Raw genomic sequence first — 27,102 nt, forward strand, 5'->3', positions numbered from 1 at the left:
TTGGGACAAATGTGGAAGAAGAGCTGACTGGCTGTCCAAAGTCTCAGTGGTTTACAGGGGGCTTCACCTCTGATCCAGAGGCTGGAGTGAGTTACTGGCCAGCTACAAGCTCTCTGTCTTCCATCAAAAGATGTTTGAGCACGCCATCCTTGGACTGTTTGAAGATGGGCTTGATGTTGCGTGCAGAAATAGCCCTGGCACAGCTGTGGGGAAGTGGGTCCCTTCTGACAGATCTTCCCAAATCCAAGCCTAGCCGAAGCTGTGCCATTTGTGCCACCCCTCCCCTGTGGCAGGGCCTGGTGCTCCTTGGCTTTGGTGCATGTGGGTCCCCCACAACCTGGGCACAGCCTCTGCCATTCGATGTTGTCACCACAGCCCAAGTGGAGTGATCTTTCTTAGCACATCGGTTTCACTCCTCTGTAGTTTACACCAGCATTAGCCCAGCCAGGACACACGTCTCTGAACCCGCAGTGTTGCACAAGGCTGTGTCTCACACCTTTGCCCCCTGGAAGTGCTTGTGGGCTGCAGTCCCCCTCCTCTCCATCAGTGATCAACACAGGATGTTGGTCTTGATAAAACTGCCTCCCTGCAGAGCCTGCCTTTGCTGCCCTGATTTCTCTGTCACCTCCAGAATGGGAACTATGCACAGTCATTCCTGTTATTTTGATAACTTCTGTTACTAGTGGAGGAAAATAATAAAATTAATGGATACACATAAAATTGATTTACCTCATTATAAGCATTTCTCCTCAAGGTTTACGTATTTAGCCAATAAATATGCCTTCTTTAATAAAAAGAGCTTTATGCTTTGGCTTCTAAGCAGATACAGCATTACTGAGCTCCTAGGATTCCAGTATCATAAAAATTAAGAAGCAGAGCAGTGTGAAGAACCAGCAATATCCTGATCTGCTCCTCTTCTGCAGCCCATCAAGGACTGTGCTCAGGCTGCAGCGTAGCCTGTTTCTGGGGAAAACAGCAGTCTCTGAAGCTCATCTTACAACTTTCATTGCTGAATCTCCTGACTGCCCCACTGGCCTCCTGTATTGCTTTTGTCTGTCCTTGGGTTTGATGTTACCTACTTTTCCCCAGGGCGAGCACATAAAATGTGACTCGGGAGGTTTGGATTGAACAGGAGGAAAAAATGTTTTGCTTACAAGGTAGTGCAGAACAGGAACTCAGGGCATCAGAGTCTTGTTTTCCTGTTACGGCTGAACAGCACCAGGGCTGACCTGATCCAGGGCCAGGGAGAGTCCCTCTTTGAGTGGGCAGCAGGGCCAGCCATCTCCAAAGCTTCCAGACAGCACTTTAAGAGTTTGTGCCTGTTGTAGGCTACAGTCAAGCCACGTATAGGTGTGATACGTGCAGGTGCAGGCAGCCTGGACGTTGGTCATCTCTTGATCCTGTGTCTGAAGCTTGTGGCTTCATTCTCCCACTTTTTTGTCAGCCCATCTGTTCTGCTCCTTGAAGACCTTTATTGCTTCTTTCTGTGCTCTTCCCAGTCTGCATCTCTTCCAGAGCAACCCAGCAGTGGCTGCACTACCAGCTGATCTAGCCCCCCAAAAGCTGACGGGACCAATACTTTTAAACAGCATCGTCGGACCCCATCCTCCTCCAGCACACTCACCTACTCCCCACGAGATGAGGACGATGGCATGGTAGGTGTTGCCAGGAACCCCCCTGATGTCTGGCTGAGCTGATTATCTGTCAAATGAGAGATGTCAGGTGCTCCTCTGGACTTCTCTGTCTCCCTCGACATTCCCATGCACTGCATTGTGTCAGAGGCAAATGTCTGCACCAGAGGCAGGACCAGCCTCAGCGTTTCGTGGCTGCTCCCATGGTTGGTGCATTGGGGAAGCAGAACCTGCTCCTGACCTGGGGCTTTAGGTTGGCACCTTTAGGTGCTCGCACGAGGTGAGCAGTGTGCTCTGGATCTTCTGAGCTTGGGAGAAAACACAGCTACCGTCAGTGATGTCTGGCTGTGGCTGAGGCCAGTCAGTCTTGATCAGAGCGTGTTGGATGGACCGTCCAGCAGCACAGCTGGCCCTGCAGTTATGACCAGAAAATCCATTCCTCTTTCCACCTCCAGATGGGGCTTCTGACCACGGGGAGCACATTTGAAACCTGCAGAGTGGGATGTTGGACACCACAGGCTGTTCTCGGCTGCTGGGGATTACATCATCGGGGTCTTCTCACACAAACCGTTCCCATGTCTTGCGATATCTTTGCAGAAAAGCACTTCCCAAATTTGTGCCCACCTTTCTCATTCATCACACTCACTTCTGAGTAACTTCTTTTGGGGAAATTCAGTGATCCAACAGGCCATAGGTAAAGCAAAATTAAATCAGCTAAATCTATCAAATGAAGAACAGGAAAGCAAACCTCAGTGAATGGACAGATAGCTCTGAGGCCTTGATCTTCTCCTATTCCTAGTGCTTCAGCCACATCTCATAACCACAAGCTCCTACTTAGATTAAAGCATAGGGAGTAGACTTTGTCAGGTTAGGAGACTCAGCTTCCAAGCGAATGGATCGTTGCTGAAGTTAAGCACTAGCGGAGACTGGGGTCAGCAGCAGTATGGAGCTACAACACTTCTTAAAATAAATTTGACACCAGATTGCAAAGAGCTTTATTGTCAGCATCCCATAAAGTTCCTTCTGGTGCTCAGAGCTCTTGCTGGTTTTTATGTGAGTGTGTGTTTGGTTTTGGAATATCATGTTGTCCTTTTCATGCACGGCTTGTATGCAGGCGGCTTTTGTGATAGCTGTAGGTAGCTCACTTAAAGATTCAATGGGGATTAGGGAGGGCTCCCCCCGCTCCAGAATGTCACCTCCTCCAGCCCAATAGGCTACTCGGCTGGTGATAGAATGGGGTGTATCTGCCGGGTCGGGTCCTAAATTTAAGATAACTCCCGGACCCCAGTACCCACTGGCTTCATCCTGGCTTAACATTATTCAATCTCCGCCAGTTAAGCACACTCGCCACAAATACTGAGTTTCAGATTCACAAGCATTTCTGCTATATTTCTCTTGCAAATTTGACAGTTGTAACAGATCCCAGGGGCTGGTTTGCGTAGTATTCCGTGGATTACCACCCCGAGGTCCTGTAGTTATTTCTGTTTTGATAACAGGTCTGGCTTCATATTCAGGAGGAGCTGTGGGGAATGAAGGAACGTCGTCTTCTGACTTGCTATTATTGGGACCACCCTAAATGTCTCCATCCCAATCTTCAGGGGATACTATTAATTTCTTAATCTGTACAATGTCAGGGGGTGGGGAGCCTGTATAAGCATCATTTCAACCTTTTGTTCCAATTTTTGCATTTTCTCCTTTTGTTCCTGCAGTTGTTCTCGCAGTTGTTTATTTTCAACGTACAGGAGTAACTCATTTGCCCTCCTGCTCTCTAAATGCGGCTTCCAAACAAGTGCCTAACATTTTGCAGATGACTCTCTTATCTTTTCCATCCTTTGTATGGCCTCTAACTTCTTTTAAATGCTCTTCAACAACTTTCCAAATATATTAATTATCACGAGCCCAATCCTCTGAGAATTTGGGACTCGGGTACACTCCATGCCTCCGTAAATAATCAGTGATAACGCCTGACATCCTGCCGACTATGCCAGTTGTCACGGACGGAGTGATTAACTTCACCTAGTTAGAGTGAAGCAGAGAAAGATTTATTAAGCACCACAGCCCTTCTCTGCCAGCTGCTGCAAACAAACTCACTAACCTTTTTATAGGAAGCTTCCTTTGCTGTTTCAAGAAATAATCTGGGATTTTCCCTTCCACGTCACGGTATTTTCCCTTCTCCAGAAGCTGCTAAGGACTTGTCAGCCATCAGAGAGACGGCTGGAAGAGGAGTCAGAGCCCTCCCGTGACATCCATCACCCCTCTTTCTTTCTTTTTAAAGCTTCTGTTAAGGAAACCAAAAGCAGAGCAGCGTGTTTTGTGTGCAAGGCAGGGATTACTGAGCGGCTGCTGTCATTCTTCCTGTAAACATTGTCACAGGTTCCCAGCCTTGCTGTGCCTACAGGGAGTGGGAACAAGGACTGTACTAGAGCCTTCACACGGAGGCTGCTTTTGTAGCTGATGTGATGGGAACTGCACCTAAAGGTTACAGCAGAATATTGGGACAAATGTGGAAGAAGAGCTGACTGGCTGTCCAAAGTCTCAGTGGTTTACAGGGGGCTTCACCTCTGATCCAGAGGCTGGAGTGAGTTACTGGCCAGCTACAAGCTCTCTGTCTTCCATCAAAAGATGTTTGAGCACGCCATCCTTGGACTGTTTGAAGATGGGCTTGATGTTGCGTGCAGAAATAGCCCTGGCACAGCTGTGGGGAAGTGGGTCCCTTCTGACAGATCTTCCCAAATCCAAGCCTAGCCGAAGCTGTGCCATTTGTGCCACCCCTCCCCTGTGGCAGGGCCTGGTGCTCCTTGGCTTTGGTGCATGTGGGTCCCCCACAACCTGGGCACAGCCTCTGCCATTCGATGTTGTCACCACAGCCCAAGTGGAGTGATCTTTCTTAGCACATCGGTTTCACTCCTCTGTAGTTTACACCAGCATTAGCCCAGCCAGGACACACGTCTCTGAACCCGCAGTGTTGCACAAGGCTGTGTCTCACACCTTTGCCCCCTGGAAGTGCTTGTGGGCTGCAGTCCCCCTCCTCTCCATCAGTGATCAACACAGGATGTTGGTCTTGATAAAACTGCCTCCCTGCAGAGCCTGCCTTTGCTGCCCTGATTTCTCTGTCACCTCCAGAATGGGAACTATGCACAGTCATTCCTGTTATTTTGATAACTTCTGTTACTAGTGGAGGAAAATAATAAAATTAATGGATACACATAAAATTGATTTACCTCATTATAAGCATTTCTCCTCAAGATTTACGTATTTAGCCAATAAATATGCCTTCTTTAATAAAAAGAGCTTTATGCTTTGGCTTCTAAGCAGATACAGCATTACTGAGCTCCTAGGATTCCAGTATCATAAAAATTAAGAAGCAGAGCAGTGTGAAGAACCAGCAAGATCCTGATCTGCTCCTCTTCTGCAGCCCATCAAGGACTGTGCTCAGGCTGCAGCGTAGCCTGTTTCTGGGGAAAACAGCAGTCTCTGAAGCTCATCTTACAACTTTCATTGCTGAATCTCCTGACTGCCCCACTGGCCTCCTGTATTGCTTTTGTCTGTCCTTGGGTTTGATGTTACCTACTTTTCCCCAGGGCGAGCACATAAAATGTGACTCGGGAGGTTTGGATTGAACATGAGGAAAAAATGTTTTGCTTACAAGGTAGTGCAGAACAGGAACTCAGGGCATCAGAGTCTTGTTTTCCTGTTACGGCTGAACAGCACCAGGGCTGACCTGATCCAGGGCCAGGGAGAGTCCCTCTTTGAGTGGGCAGCAGGGTCAGCCATCTCCAAAGCTTCCAGACAGCACTTTAAGAGTTTGTGCCTGTTGTAGGCTACAGTCAAGCCACGTATAGGTGTGATACGTGCAGGTGCAGGCAGCCTGGACGTTGGTCATCTCTTGATCCTGTGTCTGAAGCTTGTGGCTTCATTCTCCCACTTTTTTGTCAGCCCATCTGTTCTGCTCCTTGAAGACCTTTATTGCTTCTTTCTGTGCTCTTCCCAGTCTGCATCTCTTCCAGAGCAACCCAGCAGTGGCTGCACTACCAGCTGATCTAGCCCCCCAAATCCAATCACCCCATGGTCTGAAGAGTCTCCAGTTTCACTTTGATGCTGGATTGCAGCTTGGCTACGCGCTGCTGGTTGATATTCCACCCTTAGAGATGTGCTGCTGGTTAATATTCCGGCGCCGACATTCCCTCGAAGCCAATCCCAAGGCCGCTGCAACCAGGGGGATTTTCCTTGATTGGAGCATGCAATGTCCACTTAGCTCTCCCGAGCACGAAGTGACAAAGCCAGTCTGAATTGAATAGAAGGAAGTTTCCACCCTGACGTAAGGAAGTAAGTCTCCACCCTGACGTAAGGAAATTTGGCAGTAGTTAAACAGCGAGTGAAACAACAAGTGCTGCTGCAGAGCTTATAGAAATTGCAGAGGCTGGGAGCTGTCTCTGGGGGAGATTTACCAAGCTTTCTGCGAAGGATTAATTCTTCCAAACCGTTGCTATGCGGGTGCATGCGGTAAGTATGCAAACGAATGCACCTTTGAGAAAATTACGTGCTTGGAATGTAGATGCCAGCTTGGTTTAGTCCGTTAAACCTGCACCGTGCCTGTCCTGTCTGTGAGCGCGGTGCGGCGTCACCGGCTGCTGGGAAGGACACGCAGCAGCGAAATGCACTCATTCTGGGGGCCACTCGGTGCAGCTTGGCAAGAGTGGATGAACAAATGGAGCAGCTGAGTTTTGTGAAGGAAGGGGGACTGATCTTGATGTCTCTGCGCACAGGGTTTTGGAGCCGGGGGGAATTATTTGCAATAATGAGAACTATTTTTTTATCTCTTTCTAGCCTCCGATCAGCACCCCACGACGCTCTGACTCTGCTATCTCCGTCCGTTCATTGCACTCTGAGTCCAACATGTCCTTGCGCTCGACGTTCTCGCTCCATGAGGAAGAGGAGGAGCAAGTACGTATTTGGGATTGTCTGAAGGAGCAGTATTAGGAAGTTCAATGTCAAAAGAGTGACTTAGTGGACTCTTGTGAGTACATAGAGCTGCCGTGGGCAGATTTTTGTGATGTCTGGCAACTAAAAGCCTGGCTGTCGGGACTCCTGGTTTTAATTTTGTTTCTACCACTGACTTCTGCAAGTTACTCTGCTTCTTTGTGTCCTGTTTTCCTATATGTACAGAGGAGACAATGGTGAGGCTTTTCAGCTTCTCAGAAAAACTGTAAGTCTTTGCAGTCATGTGTAATTCCCTTGCTCTGCTGCAGAGCAGTAGGGGGTTGCAAGTCTTCAGGCTGGTGGTCTAGCCCCAGGCAGCGAGACTAATACAATTCCCCACTGATTCAGAGCCCCATCCTGTATTTAGGGCTGCGTGGCACCCCACTGACTTGATTGTAAGCCCCAGGAGGGTACAAGGAATTGTCTACATGTGACTTTTGTTGGGGGACTACACTTTTAAGCCGAGCTTAGTTTGTGACCCAGTAACTAACCCCAGACTGGATGCATGAAAGGTCAGGCGGCATTTTGCAACAGATCTGGGATAAAAGCGTGTGTTTCGTATTTAGGAACCCAGGGGGTTTTGTTTGCAGTTCTGAGAGCGGCAGGGGATGAAAAGACAGACCAAACTGCAGTGATTGATTTGAAATGCTCCGAAACGTGAAGCCCCGCTCCAGGGTGGAGCAGAGAGCTGTGCCTCTCCTCTCACTGAGGACGTGCTCGGACCACATGCTCCGGCAGTCTTAGTTGGTAAACAAAACTGGAGAGATTGGCCAGTTGCAGCAGAAACAATATTGTTTCTGGTTTGTAAGGGAATGAAGGAGCCCTTCCTTCAGGATGTTTCAAAAATACAAAAGGGCAAGCTGTTTTAAAATTGCTTTTAAACTTCAGGCTTAGTACAGGGGACATTTTTGACAATGCACTGTTCAGTCCAACCAAGGAAAAAGTATCAGGCAGTGCAGCTCATGCAGGTCTCGTGACTTGAGTCACTCTGGCAAAGAATTTGGTCTGTGCAGTTTTCGCTCAAGTCCTGATACTGCCAGGTGCTGGTGGCCCCCAGTTTGTGATGAGCTGAGGGTCTCCAGCCATTCCCAAGTTCATTCTTCCCCTGCCTCTTACATACTGGAGGTCAGCAGACCCAGACAAAAGTTTATTTTGAGATCATGAAACCCTAGTTCCCTGTTCCCCAGGTTCCCCGAAGCTCACCGCTGGAGGGTGGTTTTGTTCTTGCTGCAGAGCTGGAGGCTCTTGCATTTGGACTAATCCTTGTGCTCTCTCTGTCCCCTTTCTCTCATCATCTTCAGGAGCCACTGGTGTTTGCTGAACAACCGTCTGTGAAGCTGTGCTGCCAACTGTGCTGTAGTGTGTTTAAGGATCCCGTCATCACAACCTGTGGGGTAAGGCAGAACTCTTCCACGTCGTTAGCGTGGACTCCACAGTTTTCCTTCGTGAGCTCTAGCCAAGCCCTGGCTGTCCCCAGTGACTGTCAGCCTGAGTGAGCAAAGACAAGGCGGTCCCTCACCGGGAAAGCCAGGCCAGTGTCGGAGCAGAGATGCTGATGAACATGTTAGATTTCCCCACAATTCTGCACCAGCCTGCAGTGGGGTGTGGGGGGCACTGGCCAGTTTGTTGGAGAGGCCTGGGGCTTGCTTAAAATTGGGAGGCTTTTCCCAGAGCTGTACTATCAGCCTCCCTATCCTGGCCATGCTCAGTCCCCTTGGTGTGGCTTCAGCGAGGTCTAAAACTCCTCGTTCCCTGTCGTGAAGGGCTCTGTGGGGTGCTGCTGCCTCCTGGGCACCCCAGGAACGGCTGCGCTTCAGTTGTGAAAAAACTGTTATAAAACAAGAATGGCTTGAAGCTTCATTTAGTTAATGCTTGCAAAGGGATTAGAGATCCTCTAATGAAAGGCACAGAGTGTTATGAATATTCTTCTAGATTCCATTTTCTGGAATTTAATAGAAGCTGTATATTATTTCTGCTTCTGTGCTACACATGAAGAAAGATGGCTTTGTGAGGGGCTCTCTGATGCTTATGACGTGCTTCTGATTGCTGGGATGGAGCTCTCCTGCAGAGAGCAGGATTGTTTATTGCCACGAGGGTGCTCTCCCCAAAGGTGCTGGAAGTTGGAACTGCACCATTTCAGTAAGCAGCTCTTCACGGAGACAGTGAGATTTATTGGTTAATATGGAAAAAAAAAACAAACAAAAAAGTGCTGCAGGAAGCAAATTCATTTGGCTTCATTTGTAGTCCCTGGTTAGTCAGTGCTGGAGAGAGCACCATGCAGCTGTGCCAGGCAGGAAAAGGCCCCGTGAGCAGATAACAGCTCTGGGGAGTGGCTTGCAGCCTCTCCAGTTCCGCTACCAAGCGCTGGCCCTCTGGCAGGGGAATGTGGCTGAGGAGGCTCCAGGGAACCCACGGGACAAGTTCGGGACCGGTGAAATGCTGCAGCCTTTGTTCCTTTCTTTATATTCATTAGCATGGTAGATTGTATTTGCTACTTCATCAAGTTAGATTGTTACGATACCTTTCTGGTGTAGGAATACAGAGATAGAGAGCTATTTGAAGTAGCAAAATTTATGGTGGGCTTAATGGGCTTTACAAACCAGCTGTCCCATCCACCTGACAGCAGGACAGCTTCAGCTACAGGAGATGAACTACAGAGAAATGCATGTGATGGGCTGACTGGCCAAGGACAAGGAGAGGCCACACTTCCCCTTGCTCTTATCCTTCAAGGACTTCTCAGGGAAATGAGAGCAATGACATGGACTAAAGTGGAGGGTGAAGTAGAGAAACCCCATGCAGACTTGGAGGGTAGGAACATCAGAGTGTGGCTTTGGCTTGCACCATGATCATGGCCTGATCAGGGTTTTGCCCTGTTGGAAGCTTCAGATCATGTGCTTAGTACTTCTCAGGAACAGGACTCGTTTTCACTCTCAGCTGCCTGAGCAAGCAGCTGGTTTTTGCCCTGTGGTGCAGACTCAAGAGCGTGCTGAGCTGTAAAGCAGGCAGAACAGCTGCTGAGGCCCCTGAGCCACAGGCTTTGTTATCTCCCACCTTTCCCGTCGTTAGCCACAGGGAATATTTTGTCCAATATTGTTTACGCTGACACTGCTGTTCCTCTTTGTCTCCGCAGCACACATTTTGTAGAAGATGTGCCTTAACATCTGGTGAGTACAGAACTGTTCTTGTGTGGTGCAGCCAAAACACTGTTATTTTCTGGTTTGTTTGCTTTCACTTAAAAAGAAACCCACAGAAAGATGTCCGAAGGGCTTAAAACAAGCTGTCACATCACAGGCTGTGACTGCAGCAGTGAGGGCTGGGGCACGGGTGGCTGTGCAGGTCGGAGCTCTGATAGTACGCGCTGTAGCATGGGCACTACAGGCTGTGCCCGGCTCCTGGGCACAGGATGTTCTCAAATCCTGGAATATGCAATGGATAATCCCAGGATAATACGTGTCTCGCCCAGAGCTGACCCATTGATTTCAGACAGAAAGCTTTCTGTGGCTGCCTGTCTAAGGAACAGGGGGGGTCGTGTTTGGCAGAGCCCCGTCAAACCCCTCCTCCCCCATGCCATGGTGCCAGCTCTCTGGTTGCTGACCGAGCCTGTGCACGGCAGCACACAGAGCTGCTTTAGCTCACCCAGCTCTTCCAGAAACTTGATGAAGCCCAAGTGTCTGGCTGCTGGCCTGGCCTAACCAGCTCCTGCTTGGTATGGACTCTGTGCTACCAAAAAAAAGACATTTGGCATGAGCCTGTGCCCCTCTTGGAAAGCCGTTGGTCAGCACAAAGCCAAGCCATTGGTGTTACCAGAACAGCGAGCCCTGAGGAGGCTCCCTGGGGTGTCCAGCAAAACAGCAGCTCTTTCTGCCTTAAGATGTTCATCTTCTATACACGTGAGGGGTCCCTCTGCTTTGCATGCTAATCCCCTGTCACCATGTTGTGCTATATCTATCCTGACCAACAGATTTGTAGCAAAAAGGCTTTGTGGTTGCAATCCTGAGTTGCTCAGTTTTGCTCCTGCCCTCAAAGCTTGTGTCTTCACCTGCAGTGTCTTGCTGGTAGCAGAGGGGCTGAGCCCCAGCCTGGGTGGGGGGACAGATTAATCATGGAATGGTTAGAGTTGGAAAGGATCTTAAAGATCATTGAGTTCCAACCCCCCTGCCATGGGCAGAGACACCTCCCACTAGACCAGGTTGCTCAAAGCCCCATCCAGCCTGGCCTTGAACCCCTCCAGGGATGGGGCATCCACAGCTTCTCTGGGCAACTGTTCCAGTGTCTCACCACCCTCACAGGAAAGAATTTCTTTCTAGTATCTAATCTAAATCTCCCCTCTTTCAATTTAAACCCATTACCCCTTGGGCCATCGCTATACTACCTAACAAAGAGTCCCTCTCCAGCTCTCCTGTAGGCTCCCTTCAGATATTGGAAGGCTGCTATAAGGTAGCCCTGGAGCTTTCTCCAGGCTGAACAACCCCAGCTCTCTCAGCCTGTCTTCATAGGAGAGGTGCTCATTATGTATGGGGCATCTGCTGATTTGTGGTCACTGCTTGTGAATGCTCTCACACTTCAGCAAGCACAATGTAGTCTGAATTAGTGTAGCCTTCTCTCATTGGCAGCTACCTCAAATTATCATGGATTAACATAAACTGTAACTTTTCACCAAGCCCCAGAGCAAACCAGAGATAGTGGCTTGCAGACCTTGTGTGAATATTCACGGCTCGTTCCATTGCCACCCATCTGGGACTTTGTCATCTTGGCCAGAGAAGGCAAAAGAATAAAATCTCCTGCAGTGTCTCAACCCTTGCTGAATCTCTCTCTCTCTTTTGGTTCCCCTCCTGGCAGAGAAGTGCCCCGTGGACAACGCCAAACTGACCGTAGTGGTTAACAACATTGCGGTGGCCGAGCAGATCGGGGAGCTCTTCATTCACTGCAAGTATGGGTGCCGACCTGCAGCCAGCAGCAAGCCCGCTGCCTTCGAGGTGGACCCCCGTGGATGTCCGTTTACAATTAAACTGAGTGCCAGGAAGTAAGTGGCTTGTTACCAGCGGGCAGCTTCTCCAGGGAAAGGGCTCCACCACCAGCGATCTGCTGTCGTATCTGAGCTGCCCTGTGGCTCCTGGGGATGGTGCAGCTCCCACCAGCAGTGCTCTGCTGGGGCGTGCAGGGCTGTGGGAATGGGCAGAGGGACTTGAAGGGACAGTTCTTTCTCCTGTGTCTCGGTCTTAGGATGATGGCAGGAGGGCTGGTCTCAGGGAAAGGATGCTGTTCTCTGCTCCCAGCTTACCTGGGTGTCTCGGTGTCGGGAGAGGGGATACACTGTGAAAACACCCACCTCACATGTGGGGTGAAACACTGTGGCTATGGTCAAGCAGAGCCCTGGGATTCTTTTTGTGAGAGGAGTTATCCTAGTTTTATGTTAGGAATCTGAAATCTTATCTCCCTCCCATCCTTAATGCATTCACTGTCTTCCCTATCACCTGGCTGTTGCCTGTTGTTGAGAGCTGCCTGAAGGCTCAGTTGATCAGCTGCAGAAGTAGATGTTTCCTGCATAAACGTGGCCTATTATTACTCTCAACTTACTGGCCAAATGCGAATTTAAAGCTGTAATTGCAGTCTTAGGGCAGGAGACTTTTGATCACCTGACAATCTCACAGGGCTGTTTTGCTCCTTTCCTGACGGTCTGTGTTGTTTCCATTACTTTTTGCTTATCCCTGATTTTCGTTCCTTTTGCTTCTCTCCATGGGCAGAGATCATGAAAGCAGCTGTGATTACAGGCCGGTTCGCTGCCCCAATAACCCCAGCTGCCCACCTCTCCTGAAAATGAACCTGGAGGCACATCTGAAAGAGTGCGAGCACATAAAATGTCCCCACTCCAAGTACGGGTAAGGAGCTGGTGCTTTTTAGTGGGAAGGATGCACTGGGCTCATTTCTGAGCTGCTTTTTGGCTGCTGCAGCTTTGGGATAGTCCTGTGGGATCTGAGCAACTCTACCCAATGCTGTGCACTGGCCTGAGACTGAGATGAGGCTTGCAGGGCTTGCAGAAGGCAGCCCCCGAGCCTCTTGTGAGAAGGGGCAGGTCACGCTGCCCAGCTGTAAGCCCTGCTGGCAGCCAGGGAGGAGGCTGAGGTGCGTAGGCAGAAGAACCAGCTGGAGGAGAATCAGAGCAGTGGATGGAGCCAGAGCCAGGCAGGGAGGAGGATGAGCACAAGGGAAATGGCAGCACTGTGGCAGTGATTTTCAAACCAGTTCTTCTCCCAGGGCGAGGGAAGCGCTGAGCAGCCTTGGAGGGTTGATTGTCACCTGAGCAGGAGCACAGCCCGGGCTGGGGCTTCCCTGCAGGATGCACAGTTAGGGTTACTGTGGTGGGAAGAGATGCCTTGGCAGAAGTGGAGCAAGGCAAGTCCTGGCAGAGCAGCCCTGACTCCTTGCCACGCTGCAGGCCCAACTCAGCATCTGCCGAGGTCAGCTGCAGTTTTTTCCATTGGTTTTGATGGCTCTTAGATTTGGCTACTGGGGGGCACACGAACTGACACCACATTCTGTCTCTTGCTTAAGATCTGCTTTTCCTTGCGACTTCCTAGACAGACAGACAGTGCAGTTTGGGGCCAGTGGAAGAATGGGAGCTGTTTGGCCTCTCTGTTGTCCTGCAGTTGCCTGCACCCAGCAGGATGGTGAACCACAGTACCCCTGCTGGGAGCAGAACATTTGGAGACCCACACAGGTCTCAGACCTCCCTCTGAGGAATCAGCCAAGCAAAGAGGTCTCCAGTGTGAGCTCTGCTCCAGTCAACGTCTGCCTTCCCCTTGTAGGTGTACATTCATAGGAAATCAAGACACTTATGAGACTCACTTGGAGATGTGTAAGTTCGAGGGTCTGAAGGAGTTCCTGCAGCAGACAGACGATCGCTTCCATGAGATGCAGGTGGCAATGGCCCAGAAGGACCAGGAAATCGCCTTTCTGCGCTCCATGCTGGGGAAGCTCTCAGAGAAAATTGACCAGCTGGAGAAGAACCTGGAGCTTAAGTTTGGTGAGTCTGCACTGGATGAGCTCTGTGGTCAGAGCTGTAGGGACAAGGCAGGATGGTGCATTACAGGATTCATTTCATGTTTAAAACTGGTGCTGAGCAGGTTTCAGAAGGTTCCTTGCAGAGAAATAAATAGGGGTTCCATCGCCTTCTCTGCTGCCAGAACATCATGGAACCTAATCCTGCAGTCACCCATCACATGGCAAGTCCTAGAAATGTCTGCAGGCAGCTACCACCTTTCTCCCATGACTTTTTCCTGTGTGGTTTGTGGGCACAGGCCCCCATAAAAATCAGTGAGTTGAATAGTCAACAGTGCAGCCATCCTGGAGCAAGCATGGTTCTTGGACACCTTTGCTGTGCTCAGCACTGTCTTGCCTCTGAAATTTGCCAGATCTTCAGCATCCAAGTACAATTTGCATATGAGTAGCAGTCACCCTCCTGCAGTGTGTTCTCCTCCTTCCTTGTTCAGAGGTTAGGTGGCAGTGGGTGTCCTCTGCCTGTTCCCCTGGACACTGTCACCGACTCTGCAGTGACTGTGGGCCTGTCCATCTCTTGTAGATGTGCTGGACGAGAATCGCCATCTCTGCTGCCAGAACATCATGGAACCTAATCCTGCAGTCACCCATCACATGGCAAGTCCTAGAAATGTCTGCAGGCAGCTACCACCTTTCTCCCATGACTTTTTCCTGTGTGGTTTGTGGGCACAGGCCCCCATAAAAATCAGTGAGTTGAATAGTCAACAGTGCAGCCATCCTGGAGCAAGCATGGTTCTTGGACACCTTTGCTGTGCTCAGCACTGTCTTGCCTCTGAAATTTGCCAGATCTTCAGCATCCAAGTACAATTTGCATATGAGTAGCAGTCACCCTCCTGCAGTGTGTTCTCCTCCTTCCTTGTTCAGAGGTTAGGTGGCAGTGGGTGTCCTCTGCCTGTTCCCCTGGACACTGTCACCGACTCTGCAGTGACTGTGGGCCTGTCCATCTCTTGTAGATGTGCTGGACGAGAACCAGAGCAAGCTGAGCGAGGACCTGATGGAGTTCCGCAGGGATGCCTCCATGCTGAGCGTGAGTGAGGAGGGGCTGGGGCCCTGGGCAGAGCAGGGATTGCATGCAGTTACCTGCTGGCTCTGCTACCAGTTAGGCTTCTCCTGCAGTGGGGGGGGGAGACTTTGGGGTTCCCTCCTGCTGGGTCTGCTCGCCCCAGGTTCAGTTTGCTTTTTCTACAGCTGGGGTCTGATTGAAGGTTTCCTCTAGGCTGAGTTAAAGGCAGCTCACTGAGCACATTCTGGTGACTGCATCTGAGCTGCCATTTTAACTGTTCCTGCTGGCTTTTCTCAGCCTGTTGCTGCTCTTGAAATGTGTTACTGAGGGAAATGACCCCTGCAGCAAGGAGAGAGCCCTCTGCTCCAAAGCCTGGGCACTCCTGTACCTTTGGTACTAGCCAGGGACAGTGTGCCCTTCTCCCTGCCTGCAGAGAAAGCAGGAAGATAAGCAGATTCCTGCTAACAAGCTGGGAGTGAGAGCTGTCTCATGATTTTGGACATTATTCAAGCACTGATGTTAGATAGACATTCCTCCCTAGTTCAGGCAGGCTGCATCCCACTGGATGTACTGATCAGGAGGAGCTCACCGTGGTTTACCTGAGCATACTAATGAAGAGAGTCCCCATGGATGCAGTAGGGACCGGGCTGTGGAGGAGACTACAAAGAGACCTTCCCATTGTTCTCCAGCAAGGTGGGCTTTGAAAGCCCCGCTGAGCAAGCAGTCCCCATAACTGATTTGATTATTTTTAGCATTCTCATGAATGGCAGAGCAAGGGCAGTATATTCTGAAAGGTATTTCTGTGCCTGCCTGAATACTGAAGAGTTTAGTGCAGGTCTGGGATGCAGTTCAGAAGCCCCCTGGTCTCTGGAGGGAAGTGATAGAGGGATGTATGGATAGAGTCCTAGAGCAGGAGACCTCCGCTCAGAGAATGAGGCAGCTGCTGAGGGATGGCCTTCACAGGGAGTCAAGACCTGTCCAAAGGCAAGAATGGCTTTAGCAGTGGAGGGGGACAGCCTTAAAACCATGCCCAGAAGGGCAGGCTGGTCTTGATGGCTCTGCAGCTCATGCAGGTTGTTCTGTTTTTCAGGATGAGCTCTCCCACATTAATGCTCGGCTCAACATGGGCATCCTTGGATGTAAGTATGCACGTGGTTGGTTTTCATCCTCTCAGGCTGGGTTTGGGGTGATGGCCCAATGAGCCCTTTTAGGTGAGGTCACAGATAAGCAAAGTGACAGTTGTCTCTGGGTGCAGCAGTGATTTGTTCCCAGGGCCACCGCTGCTGTGGGAAGAAGGTACGGGTGGGAGAGTTTGCCAGAAGCAGTGGGCGAAGAGGAAGTCACAGTGTTGCAGGGTTATTAGCTGCTGGAGGGGGACATGTCAAGTGGGCTCTACATCTGTGGCCTCCCTGGGTTCAGCCCAGGAGTTGCATTAGGGACAGAAGTCCTGGGGCTCAAAGCAATGATAAGTCGATGAGCTGTAAGGGTGGGACATGAGACCTTCCAGCCAGACTGGAGAGTCTCAGGGTTCCTTCTGGCCTGCAACAACGTGAAGTGCAAGGACGACCTGCTGGGCCAGTGCAGGGAGCTCTGTCCCCTCTGAACTGACTGTAACATGGTGCAGTACTATTCTCCCACCTCTTACCTGCCTTCTTGCTTCTGTAGCCTATGATCCTCAGCAGATCTTCAAGTGCAAGGGGACCTTTGTGGGACACCAGGGCCCTGTGTGGTGTCTGTGCGTTTACTCCATAGGAGACTTGCTCTTCAGTGGCTCTTCAGACAAAACCATTAAGGTAAGAGCTTGTCTCTTCTGTGGATCTTCTGCATCTGTAAATGTGCTTCAGGTAGAACAGAAGCTGAGTTGCAGTTTATGGGGTGGGGGGATGTCACTTCCCAAAGTTACTCCCAAAGAATCTTAAAAGATTCTTTGCAATTATAGTTGGGCAAAATTCTCTGCGAGGAAACATTATGTGACAGTGAAATGAAGGGACAAATAATGGTTTTTGCAAAGCCCTGATTAGAATCTCATTCCTGCTGCTGGTGGTTTTGCTTTATATGGTGTTCAGGGCATTCAAGCCTATTTCAGATTCTGATTTTATTTTCCCTTGGTATAAGAAGTCATCTTAGAAAAAAACCCCATCTTTTCCTGATCAGATGTGTCCTTTTTCCATTTTATGGCATGTTTGTTTTTCTTTGTCCTGTTTTTAATCACTCAAACTGACAGCAGTGCTCCAGTGCAGCCTAAACAACAGTTCCCAGTGTCACCGTGTTGGTTGCTGGTGGCTGCTGGCTGGGCTGGGGAGCCATGCAGGCTGCCGTGACTAACCCTGGCAGGAAGCAGAGTTTTGATTTATTTTCTTTGAGCGATAGCGAGAGCCGTGTGGAATAAAATGGATATTGCTGTATTTCTTGAAGGAAAACAAAGCCCTGCCCTGACTGCTCTGGGCACTGCATTCCCATTTCCTCTCTTAAGAGAGCTGTTTGCTCAGTGGGGAGAACCTTTGCAGTGGCAGAGGAGGCTGTGCTGCGCCATTGCAGCCCTAGGATGGGCTGTGAATTGCTAAAGCAGGAGCCCAAGAGCTGCTTCTCTGGTTCAGTGTGTTGTGTTGGCTCAGGCTCTGAAAGGCAGAGCTGGAGAGGGCTGATGCCTGTTGCTGTCCAGTGTCTCATTAACTTCAACCTGACCCTTTGCAGTAAATTTCCTTTCCTAGACAAGCTTATCTCTGCCTGGGAGCCCGGAAGGCAGGTACCCAGGTGACAGCCTGTTTCCTCATTTCGGTGCTTTTGTGGCTTTGCTGACATCCTGCCCGGGTCTCCAGCTGATCTCTCTGCTGGTGTGTGACCCTCTGCTGACTTGTGTTTCCTGTTAGGTGTGGGATACCTGTACCACATACAAGTGCCAAAAGACCTTGGAGGGTCACGATGGAATTGTACTGGCTCTCTGCATCCAGGGGTGAGTGGAGAGGGACACCTGCCCCTGCAGGAGGGAGGAGGGAGAACACTGAGGCCCTTACAATTCCTGTCCTCAGTCCTGCATGTGCCAAAATTGTGCATGAGAGGCGCATCTTGCCTCTTTGCTCTTTAAAAATTGACAAAGCACATATCTCTTTGGAAGTCTTGGCCTCCCCTGCTCTTTTGGCTTCCTTCCCTGGTCACCAGTGGGGTGCTTGGCCTCCTGCTCGAAGCCTGGCCTCCCCACGAGACCTGAGCTCTGCTCCTGGGGCCGATGTGTTTAGTGTTGTCCCAGTGAGGCTGTGGCACTGCAGCTCCCGGCCCAGCACAGTGCCTGGGAACGAGCTGAGGCCTTGCACTTGTTGCTCTCCCTCACTGACCTCCCTTTGTTTTCTGGTGACGTTACAGGAACAAGCTGTACAGTGGCTCTGCTGACTGCACCATTATTGTGAGTACCCAGGACCCTTCCTCCCCTAGCCAGTTGGGTTGTGAGATCTCAAGGCCAGCCCCAGGCTGTTGTAGAGCAGGGACCTGCGTCCTTTTTTCTCTAAGGCTCTTCAGCCAGCAGTGGTGTAAGACTGATAACCCGGGTGTGCTTTATCCACTGCCTTCAGCCAGGTTACTTGTGGGTTGGATTTGGGTGTTTCCTGCAGGCTGGATTTCCCCGTGGTGCTGGGGGTTCAGTCCTGATCAGGCCAGGACGGTGGCCCATACAAATGCCCTGTCCTGCCTGTGGTTTCACCTGTGTGTGATTTCCTGCCTCCAGAGGCAAAGGGGAAGGGCTTCAGCAGACGAGGTGTACCCCAGCCCCTCACACATGTTTTTCTTCTCCTTTGCAGGTCTGGGATATTCAGAATCTGCAGAAAGTGAACACGATCCGAGCACATGACAATCCTGTTTGCACTTTGGTCTCCTCGCACAACATGCTGTTCAGCGGCTCTCTCAAAGCCATCAAGGTAGAGCTCTGGGATGGCTCCTTTTGGCCTGAGTTGGGTCCCCATGGTACAAACTGCCAGGCAGCAGTGTCCAAACAGGAAGGAAGTGGCATTTTGGTCTGTAGGTGACCTTGTTACTATGCTCTCCTGAGCCACAAGAGAAGCACAGCTACCTAGAGCAGCCAGCACTGCAGAGGTTTAGCTGAAGTCAGAGATGTTCTGGGACCTGGCTGAAAAAACACTTTTGCTTCTTCTAACTCTGTAAACTTGAGACTGCAGGTGGAGTATCTTGGCAGTTCCTGAATTTGTGTGCCCTTGGGCCGCCAAGGGACCTGCTCAGACCATTGGGAATTGTGTCTGGCATCTAGAATTGGCTGGGGATTCAGGCTGCGTGTTTTTGAAACCCTCTCCAAAGGATCTTGAATCTGCATTCTTTACCTAAAGCCTGCAGAAATCAGGGAACAGCTTTGCAAGTTGCCCTTTAAAGGCTTGGCTACATTCCCTTGCTTCTGTTTCCAGCTCCTGGTGAGACGGCTTATGGGACCATCCATCTGTAAGAGGGCGCATGCTCTTTTTGGGACCTGGAGTGCTTCAGCTGTCTAGAGAGTGCTTGGGGCTGGAGGAGCAATGAGACAGCACTTACCAGAAGGAGAACTTGGGGCCTTTTGTTTTTGTTGTCCCCAGTCACTTCCTGCCAGATGAGCTGAGCAAGCCAGTAGTGCTGTTTGGAGCGATGGGATGAGATCTGTCGATCCCTGCATTCTGGGGGTTTTGCCCAGGGTTTCCCAGGAGCTGTGGGAATGGAGCTTTGTGGGGACAGGCTGGGAGTGGGAGCCCAGAGCAGTTCTTTGCTGCAGGCTTGGTTTAGGCTTTTCAAGCCCATGGCTCTGCTCAGGAAGGGTCTCTGGCAGTGATAACGCAGGCTCCAAGCGAGCTCTCCCAGGCCCTCAGGGAACGTGCTTATTCAGCGTAGTTATTGTGTTTTATCTGGAAGTCAGCAGGTTCAAGCCATTCCCATGAGGCAGGAGAACCATCCCAGGTTCCCCTTGGTGAGCTGGAAGGGCCTCGTGGTGCCTGGGCAGGGGTGGGCAGCGCCTGGCCTCTTAGATGGAGGCTGACCTGTTCTGCCCCGTCGCTGCCCTATCCCACCAAGACTCTCCTCCACGTCTGTGTGTCTGTGTGTGCTCTCTGCAGGTCTGGGATATTGTAGGTACCGAGCTCAAACTGAAGAAGGAGCTGACAGGTCTCAATCACTGGGTGCGAGCACTGGTGGCTTCTCAAAACTATCTCTACAGCGGATCTTACCAAACAATCAAGGTAGGACCCCAAGACTTGTGGCAACTGTAAGCCACAGGCTCTCCCCATGCCTCTAGTATCTATATTTTACAGCACGGGTTGGTGGAGCAGGACAAAAGGTGGCTGCTGAGAGCACTGCTGTAGCGCTGCTGACACACTAGATTTTACTGCGCTGATTGCATCTTTTCAGGCACAAAGGCTGGGCTCTGGCTGGTCCTTGGGAGCGCAGCTGCTGGGGGATGCTTGCTAAGATAAACCACGGCCTCACAGCCCTGGTGCCTCACGCTGCCTCCGCAGCTGCTGCGCCGTTATCTGTGCTGACAGTCCTGCTGATAAGAGGAGAAGGTCACTGTCTGGCTGCAGAGTTACCATAAATCTGTGCGTGGGTTCTGAAATGCCCTCATCTGTGTTGGCTCAGGCTTTGATGAATAGTTCACCTCTCAGCCATCTGGGTGACACAAGAGAATTTGAAGTTAACCTCAGTGTTAATAAATCCCTGTTAATTTGTTTGCATCAGTGGTTTGCATCCTGCAATCAAGGACTGGGTTATGTGAGCGCATGCATGTGCATAGTTTCAAACAAAGGGTGTGCAAGCTCCACAACTCTTTCAGCCTGGATGTTTAAAGCTGGGCAGCTAAATAAGACAGGACTTTGCTCATCACTACTCATCATTCCCAGCTGAACAGATTTGTCCTTAAAGATGTGATCTGGGCACACATGGAGCCGGGCTGACTCCATGCATGGCTGGAGAAAAGCTTCAAGGGAGCTTCCTTCCTGCCTTTGCTCTGTGTCTCTTTCAGATCTGGGACATCCGCAACTTGGAGTGTGTCCACGTTCTGCAGACGTCAGGAGGGAGCGTCTACTCCATCGCTGTGACAAACCACCACATCGTGTGTGGCACCTACGAGAACCTCATCCACGTAAGGGCTGTGGGGTTTGATGCATTTGTTGGTTTGAGGTTGGGGGAGAGGGTCAAGGAGATGGGGACCTGGCTCTGCCAATCTCCTTTATGGCATACAGGGAACATGGGTGCAGCACCCACCCTGGAGGTGTGTGTGGAGGTGGAATCACCTCTTGGAGGAGAAGTCGGAGGCCTGTGGCCCAGTGCAGTCTCCAAGCCCTGCTCTCTTCCTGCAGGTCTGGGATATAGAGACAAAGGAACAAGTCCGCACGCTGACCGGGCATGTGGGTACGGTTTACGCCCTCGCTGTCATCTCCACACCGGATCAAACCAAAGTCTTCAGTGCATCCTATGACCGGTCTCTCAGGGTACGTGTCCAGGGCTGTGCAGCTGCAGCTGTGCCTTTGTTACAACATGCACAGCCTTGAGGGAAAGGGGGGATGGGGGATCCTCATCCCTGCGTGCCACATGGCCTTGTGTTTCATTTGTGTCACCTGGCTCAAACCCTGTGGCACTTGGCATCCCCCATCCCTCCCGGTGCTCGGGGTTGTGCCAGAGCCTCATGCCCCTCACTTGGCTCATGTCTCCTGTGTGCCCGTAGGTGTGGAGCATGGACAACATGATCTGTACTCAGACGCTGCTGCGACACCAGGGTAGTGTCACTGCCCTCGCTGTCTCCAGGGGCCGCCTCTTCTCCGGCGCTGTGGACAGCACTGTAAAGGTGGGTTTCCTCAGACTTCTCCTTGATGGTTTGGTCTCTTCCAGTCCTAGAACTAGGGCATTGAATGAGTTAGGAGCCGTTTCCAAACAAACACGGGGATGATTCTCAACGGGTGGGAGGTTTAACTCCTGTCAGAGCGTGTGGTGGATGCTGGAAGCCCAAAGAGAAGCTCCACAAGAGGCTGAAGAAGAGCCCACAGAGCTGCTCAGAACAGTCACGGCCATGGGTTCCTGTTGTTTCTCCTCCGCAGGTCTGGACGTGCTAGCGAGAGCGCCACACTAGTCCTGCACACTGAAAGACCAAAAAACTCCTCCCCTCTGTCGGCCTGCTGGGTGACTAACGCCACTATGAAATAACTGCTGCAGCTCCTCTCCGCACCGACCACTGCCCACCGCTGCCCGTCGGCCGGTCCCCCCGCCCGCAAGGACCTCGGCTGGCAGCTCTCAGGATGGGTCTTGCCCACGGATGCTCCAGATGTTCCCTCAGATCTGCCATGTACGATTGGAAACGCAGAGGACGCTGTTGGGTGCCAGCACCTTCCACGCTGCAGAGTGCTCTCCTCTGCCTGCGTTCCCCCCAGCTGGGGACCATCCTCTGAGGCCAGGGTGAAGCTGGGCAGCGCAGCCCTTGGCCATTGATTGGACTGAATGGTTCAGCGTGTCACAGGCAGGAGCTGGCCTGGCCAGGGCGGTGACGCCGGGAGGCTGGTCCCTTTGTAAATGGTAGAACTGAGCATTAGGCCTTGCCCTGGGTTGGGACCCCGACCCCTTTCTGTCTCTAGTATTTAATTTTACTGCCAAGATGTTAGGCTGATCCACAGATCCATCTGGGAAGAAGTGTTTTCTTGAGTAGCCAGGTACAATTTTTATGCCACAGCTAGTTCTCAAATCAAATAACACAAGCCCATTGTTCACCACCCTATAAATAATGGTTCTCCACATTAAAGAGAAAAAGCTTCTGTTGCATTTTTACTCACATTTTCTACTGTTTTTAAGATTTTAATATAGATTTGATTATTTCTTCATTGACAATAAAAGCAGAAAGAGTTGTTCCTGGCCAGCGTGAGTTATTGAAGGTTCCCGTCAGGAGCCAGTGGCCAGCACCGGTCCCTTGGCTGCCCTGGAGGGGTGGCCACAGCCCCCGCTCTAAAAAATGGGGTGCAGGGATGGGGAAGCACAGTTCCCAGCCAGCCAGGCTGCCACACACCCCACAGCACCCCCAGAACCCAAACCTGGCCAGGGCAGAGGGACCCAAGGGTGGACGACCGACACCCGACAAGACACGACCACGCCACGAGGACACGCGTGCACCGACTGCAGCATCCAGCACCCACCATGTCAGCACACCCTGGGACCCTACGACCACCTCCCCGTGGGAGCCATTGCGTGTGATGGCCAAGGTTTTTTTGGACACAAACAGGGGTGGTAGCCCGTCAGGGGTTTTATTTTTTTTTATTTTTCTTTAAATATTTGTTGCCAGACTTCGTATAGGAGCAAACTTCTTCACAGCACCACGAGCCATCTACTATTCAGAATAGGAAGAATAAGACGAGTAGAGGTGAAATCTAAGCACAGAAGAGCAGGGAGAAGCACCAAGATGCATAGCTTGACAGATGGGATACAATACAGAGTCCATAACTTAATCATAAAAAATATATATATGTATATATCCATCATGTAGAACTTTATGGATTTTTTTTTAGATACATATTTTTTTTTCTTTTCAACAGATATTTTCAGGCGGGTGATTTTTTTTTTTTTGTTATTTTTTAAAGTCTTTTTTGATTTTTTTTTTTTAAAGAAATTTCGAAGTTGTGCCAAACACATCTGGATCAGCGACCACAACGGGAGAGACGGGGGGAGAGAAAGAGAGAGAGAGAGAAGGGAGGGGGAAGAGGGAAGGAGGGAGAGGAAGGCGGAGGGAGAGACCACTCTGTACGTCTCAAGAAAAGAAAGGAACAGCAACACTTTGTTCTGAAACCACAAGCAAAAAAATGCATTCATCAGGACTCAAGCGACTGAACCAGACTCCAACTCCTGTTTATACATGAATATACAGCGGTGAGTCCCGGAGAACACACCGAGCACACGCACCCCCGCGTGCACACACACACACACTCACACCAAACAAATGCCAAAAAAAGAATTAAAAAAATAAACAAAACCAAAACCTGAAGACACTCCAAAAGAACTGAAACACCTCCAGTATAAGAATTAATAAAAACCTCCATAAAACAAGGCACATCCTTTGAGTTCTTAACGGTGTAAAAATAAAGACGTGACACTGAATCCCAACGGAAAGACCCGAACAGAACTGCTTGCACGTACCTTCCACCCAGAGAAAAGGTAAATATTGTGCTACTCTTAGAATGAGTTTGCCACAAGACACACAGCTTAGTATAATCTAATAGTGTTTTTTCTTCTCAAGCTAAAATCCAGTTTTCTCTTGATTTCTTTTAAACTGCTTTATATATAATTGCTAATATTTTAAAATCTTTTAAATATATATTTGTTAAAGTTTATTCTTTTTATTATTTTTGGGGGTGGGGAAAATCTGGTTTATATCTTTTTTTTTCTTTTTTTTTTTTTTTCCCCTCCAATAAATTAATACTTCTTTATAGCTTATCACTGTCCTCTCCCCATGGCGGGGAGGGGGCCGGGCAGGGGCACGTCCTGCTGCCCCCCACCCACGCCGACGAGGGCCCCGAAACGGGGCGTTCGCTCCCCAATTTGCAACCAACGCAAACAAAACCTCCCTCCCAATGCCCGAGGCAAAGCCCCCACCAACGGGGGAGCCCCAAGGGCCAGACCCCCATGTCCCTCGGGCATCGTCCCTCCATGGGGCATCGTCCCTCCATGGGGCATCCCCCAGCCCGGGACCCCGCGCTCCCCCAGCGAACGACGACGGAAAACTGAAAGAAAATTTTAAAAAAGGAAAATTTTAAAAAGAAAAAAAAAAAAAGGAGAAAAGAAACCCAAGTGCATTTGCCCACCCGGACCCGCCACCAGCACGGCCACCAGCAAAGGCCATCGGCGACACACGGCACGTCGCTGATGGGGCCACTGTGGTGGCCACCGCGCCGGGCAGGGCTTGTGCTACATTCGGACCGCGGCCACCCGCGGCGCCGGGGCCGGCAGGGCACAGGTGAGACGGCGGTGGCCACCGGACAGGTAGGTAGGAAGACCCCCACCACCACCTCGAGAGCCCCAGCAGCAGCTCCGGGGGCTGTTTCGGTCCGGGGCGTGTTGCTTTGTTTCTTCTGTTGTAATTTTTTTGTTTGTTTGTGGTTTTGTTTTTTTTTTTGCTTCTGCAAAAGGGAGTCCTGCCAGAGCCGGCGCCGAGTCCGTGAGCACAATCCTGAGGTATCTTCTTCTTTGTGCAAACCCCGAGGGACGGGATGTCCAGGAGGGGACGGCTGTACAAAGGGGACGGAGGAAGGGCGGCGGGGACCGGAGGGGTTGGGTCGTGGATCGTTGTGCCCTTGTGCCCACGTAAGCCCTGAGGTTCGCGGGGCCCTGGCGCCCCTCACTCCAGCATGGCGTCCAGCTGGTCCGCCAGGTCGTCGAACATGCTGCCGATGTCGTCCAGGATGCTCACGGTGCTCTTCGACTCCACGGCCGAGCTGCGTGAAGCGGTGGGGCTGGGTCAGGACCGGCCACAGGATGGTGGCATCACACGGTCCCCTCTACCCCACACACGGCCCTCCTGCCCTCTCTGCATGGTGTCACCTCCTCAGTGCACACCCCAGCGCTACTGCATGGCTGGGGTCACACCAGCCCCACCATGCTCAGTGTCCCTCACTGTCACCTCTCCAATCCAACCCCCATGCCCAGGTCACCCTGCCCGTGTTGCTCCTGCACAGTGCCCCCTGGTGTCACCTCCCCAACACAGCTCCAGCCAGGGCCCCGTGATGCTCTGGCACAATCACAGAATCAGGGAATTGTTGGAGTTGGAAGGGACCTTCTAGAGATCATCTAGTCCAACCTCCCTGCCAAAGCAGGGTTGCCCAGAGCACATCACTCAGGACTCCATCCAGGTGGGTCTTAAAGATCTCCAAAGAAGGGGACTCCACGACCTCCCTGGGCAGCCTGTTCCAGGGCTCTGGCACCCTCACCCCAAAGAAGTTCTTCCTCATATTTGAGTGCAACTTCCCATGTTCCAGCTTGTGCCTGTTGCCCCTCGTCCTGTCACTGGGAACCACCGAAAAGATTCCAGCTCCATCCTCCCTCAACCCACCCTTTAGGTACTTATAAGCATTAATAAGGTCTCCCCTCAGCCTTCTCTTCTCCAGGCTAAGGAGTCCCCGCTCTCTCCACCTTTCCTCATCAGGCAGATACTCCAATCCCTTAATCATCTTCGTTGCCCAACGTTCCCACAACATCACTCCCACAGCCCTGCTCCCGCCATGGTGGCACAGCCCATGGTGCCCGTGGCCTCCCGACCCCGCCATCCCCACGGTGGCACAGCACAGCCCCACACCCTCCCCTGGGGACCACCACCCACCCCGCGCCCCCTCCTTACTCTGCCGCTTGACTGTCCTCCTGCTTGATCTTCTCCTCCACGGCCTGCAGCGCGGCAGCCAGGGATGCGCTTGTCTCCTCCAGCTTCTGCTGGGCCAGCTCGGGGCCGGCGGTGTCGACGGAGGGGCCGGCGATGGCGGAGCGCGGCGGCTTCACCGGCACCTGCTGGGGCTGCGCGCCGGGCGAGAGGGGCTTGGCAGGGCTGGAGCAGAGCGACGGCGGCGTGCTGGAGGGCTTGGAGGTGGCAGTGCCCAGCTGCCGGGCGGGGGACGGGGCCGGCGTGGAGCCAGCGCTCACCGACTGGATGGCGGCATGGGGCTTGGGGGGCTTGGGCGCCGTGGGGGGCGGCACAGGCTTGGGGGACACCGGGGGTGGCGTGCCGTGGACCCGCTTCACCTCTGCGGAGAGAAGGGAGAGGGGCAGAAGGGTGGCAGGGCTGGCTGGGACCCCCAGGGAGCTCCCATCCCAGGGGGCTGGTGGGGCACCTACCTGGGCTGCCGGGGCTCGGGATGGGCACCTTTTTGGGGATGGGTGCTGGTGGTCCAGGCACCTTCTGGGGCGGCTGCGTCAGCACAGGCTTGGGGGACACCGGCGGCTTGAAGGGCTTCTTGGGCTCGGTGGGCGGTGGGACATAGTCGGGGCCATCGGGGCGGGCGACAGGCGGCGGGGTGGGGGGCGGCTCAGCCCCGCTCAGCTCGGAGGCCGGCCGCCGCTTGACGGTGCCGGTGCCGTTCTGGTAGACGGCGAGCGGGGCTGGCTCCAGCGTGGGCTCCTTCTCCTTGGCTTTGGGCCGGCGCTTGACGGTGTCGGACTCGGTGAGGACAAAGCGGACGCCATCCTGCTGGCTCTGCCTGGCCCGGATCCGCCGCTTGAGCGTGGCGCTGGCCTCCACCTTGGCCAGATCCCCGTGGCGGTGGGCCGGGGACAGCCCCTCGCCCGCCTCCCCCCGGGCTGGACCCAAGGGCCGTGGCCGCTGCTTGATGGTGAGGTTGCCCTCCTCGGCAAAGGGGATGCCGTCCGGGGAGCCGCCACGCTCGACCCGCAGCCGCTCGCCGGGGCCGTCGGCACCCGCCTCTGACCGCACGCTGTCAGCGCGCTCGCGGCGGG

The 27,102-nt window shown here is 52.1% G+C and overlaps 2 protein-coding genes across 7 annotated transcripts in view; one reads left to right on the forward strand and one right to left on the reverse strand.

Moving 5' to 3' along the window:
• TRAF7 (TNF receptor associated factor 7) overlaps nt 1-22,530 on the forward strand; it is a 44,194-nt gene extending 21,664 nt beyond the window's left edge. For 5 of the 6 annotated variants that reach the window (XM_014936409.1, XM_014936411.1, XM_014936410.1 and 2 more), the window contains 17 exons: nt 6,459-6,575; nt 7,913-8,005; nt 9,742-9,775; nt 11,451-11,634; nt 12,356-12,490; nt 13,418-13,635; nt 14,621-14,694; nt 15,761-15,809; nt 16,336-16,463; nt 17,541-17,623; nt 18,031-18,070; nt 18,462-18,578; nt 19,752-19,874; nt 20,654-20,773; nt 20,991-21,122; nt 21,356-21,475; nt 21,726-22,530. In XM_014936409.1, coding sequence (XP_014791895.1) covers nt 6,459-6,575; nt 7,913-8,005; nt 9,742-9,775; nt 11,451-11,634; nt 12,356-12,490; nt 13,418-13,635; nt 14,621-14,694; nt 15,761-15,809; nt 16,336-16,463; nt 17,541-17,623; nt 18,031-18,070; nt 18,462-18,578; nt 19,752-19,874; nt 20,654-20,773; nt 20,991-21,122; nt 21,356-21,475; nt 21,726-21,740 — 1,782 coding nt within the window. In that variant the 3' untranslated portion in view covers nt 21,741-22,530. Of the gene's footprint in view, nt 1-5,982; nt 6,135-6,458; nt 6,576-7,912; nt 8,006-9,741; nt 9,776-11,450; nt 11,635-12,355; nt 12,491-13,417; nt 13,636-14,620; nt 14,695-15,760; nt 15,810-16,335; nt 16,464-17,540; nt 17,624-18,030; nt 18,071-18,461; nt 18,579-19,751; nt 19,875-20,653; nt 20,774-20,990; nt 21,123-21,355; nt 21,476-21,725 lie in introns of those variants that run through there. The other variant, XM_014936414.1, reaches the window with a different exon arrangement.
• Nucleotides 22,531-22,910: 380 nt separating this feature from the next.
• CASKIN1 (CASK interacting protein 1) overlaps nt 22,911-27,102 on the reverse strand; it is a 57,406-nt gene continuing 53,214 nt past the window's right edge. The window contains exons 20-22 of the mRNA XM_014936178.1: nt 26,485-26,887; nt 25,997-26,393; nt 22,911-25,097 (exon numbers count right to left, since the gene is read on the reverse strand). Coding sequence (XP_014791664.1) covers nt 25,001-25,097; nt 25,997-26,393; nt 26,485-26,887 — 897 coding nt within the window. The 3' untranslated portion in view covers nt 22,911-25,000. The remainder of the gene's footprint in view (nt 25,098-25,996; nt 26,394-26,484; nt 26,888-27,102) is intronic.

The sequence above is a fragment of the Calidris pugnax genome, unplaced genomic scaffold, assembly GCF_001431845.1.
Source record: "Calidris pugnax isolate Ruff unplaced genomic scaffold, ASM143184v1 scaffold17, whole genome shotgun sequence".
Taxonomy (NCBI): domain Eukaryota; kingdom Metazoa; phylum Chordata; class Aves; order Charadriiformes; family Scolopacidae; genus Calidris; species Calidris pugnax.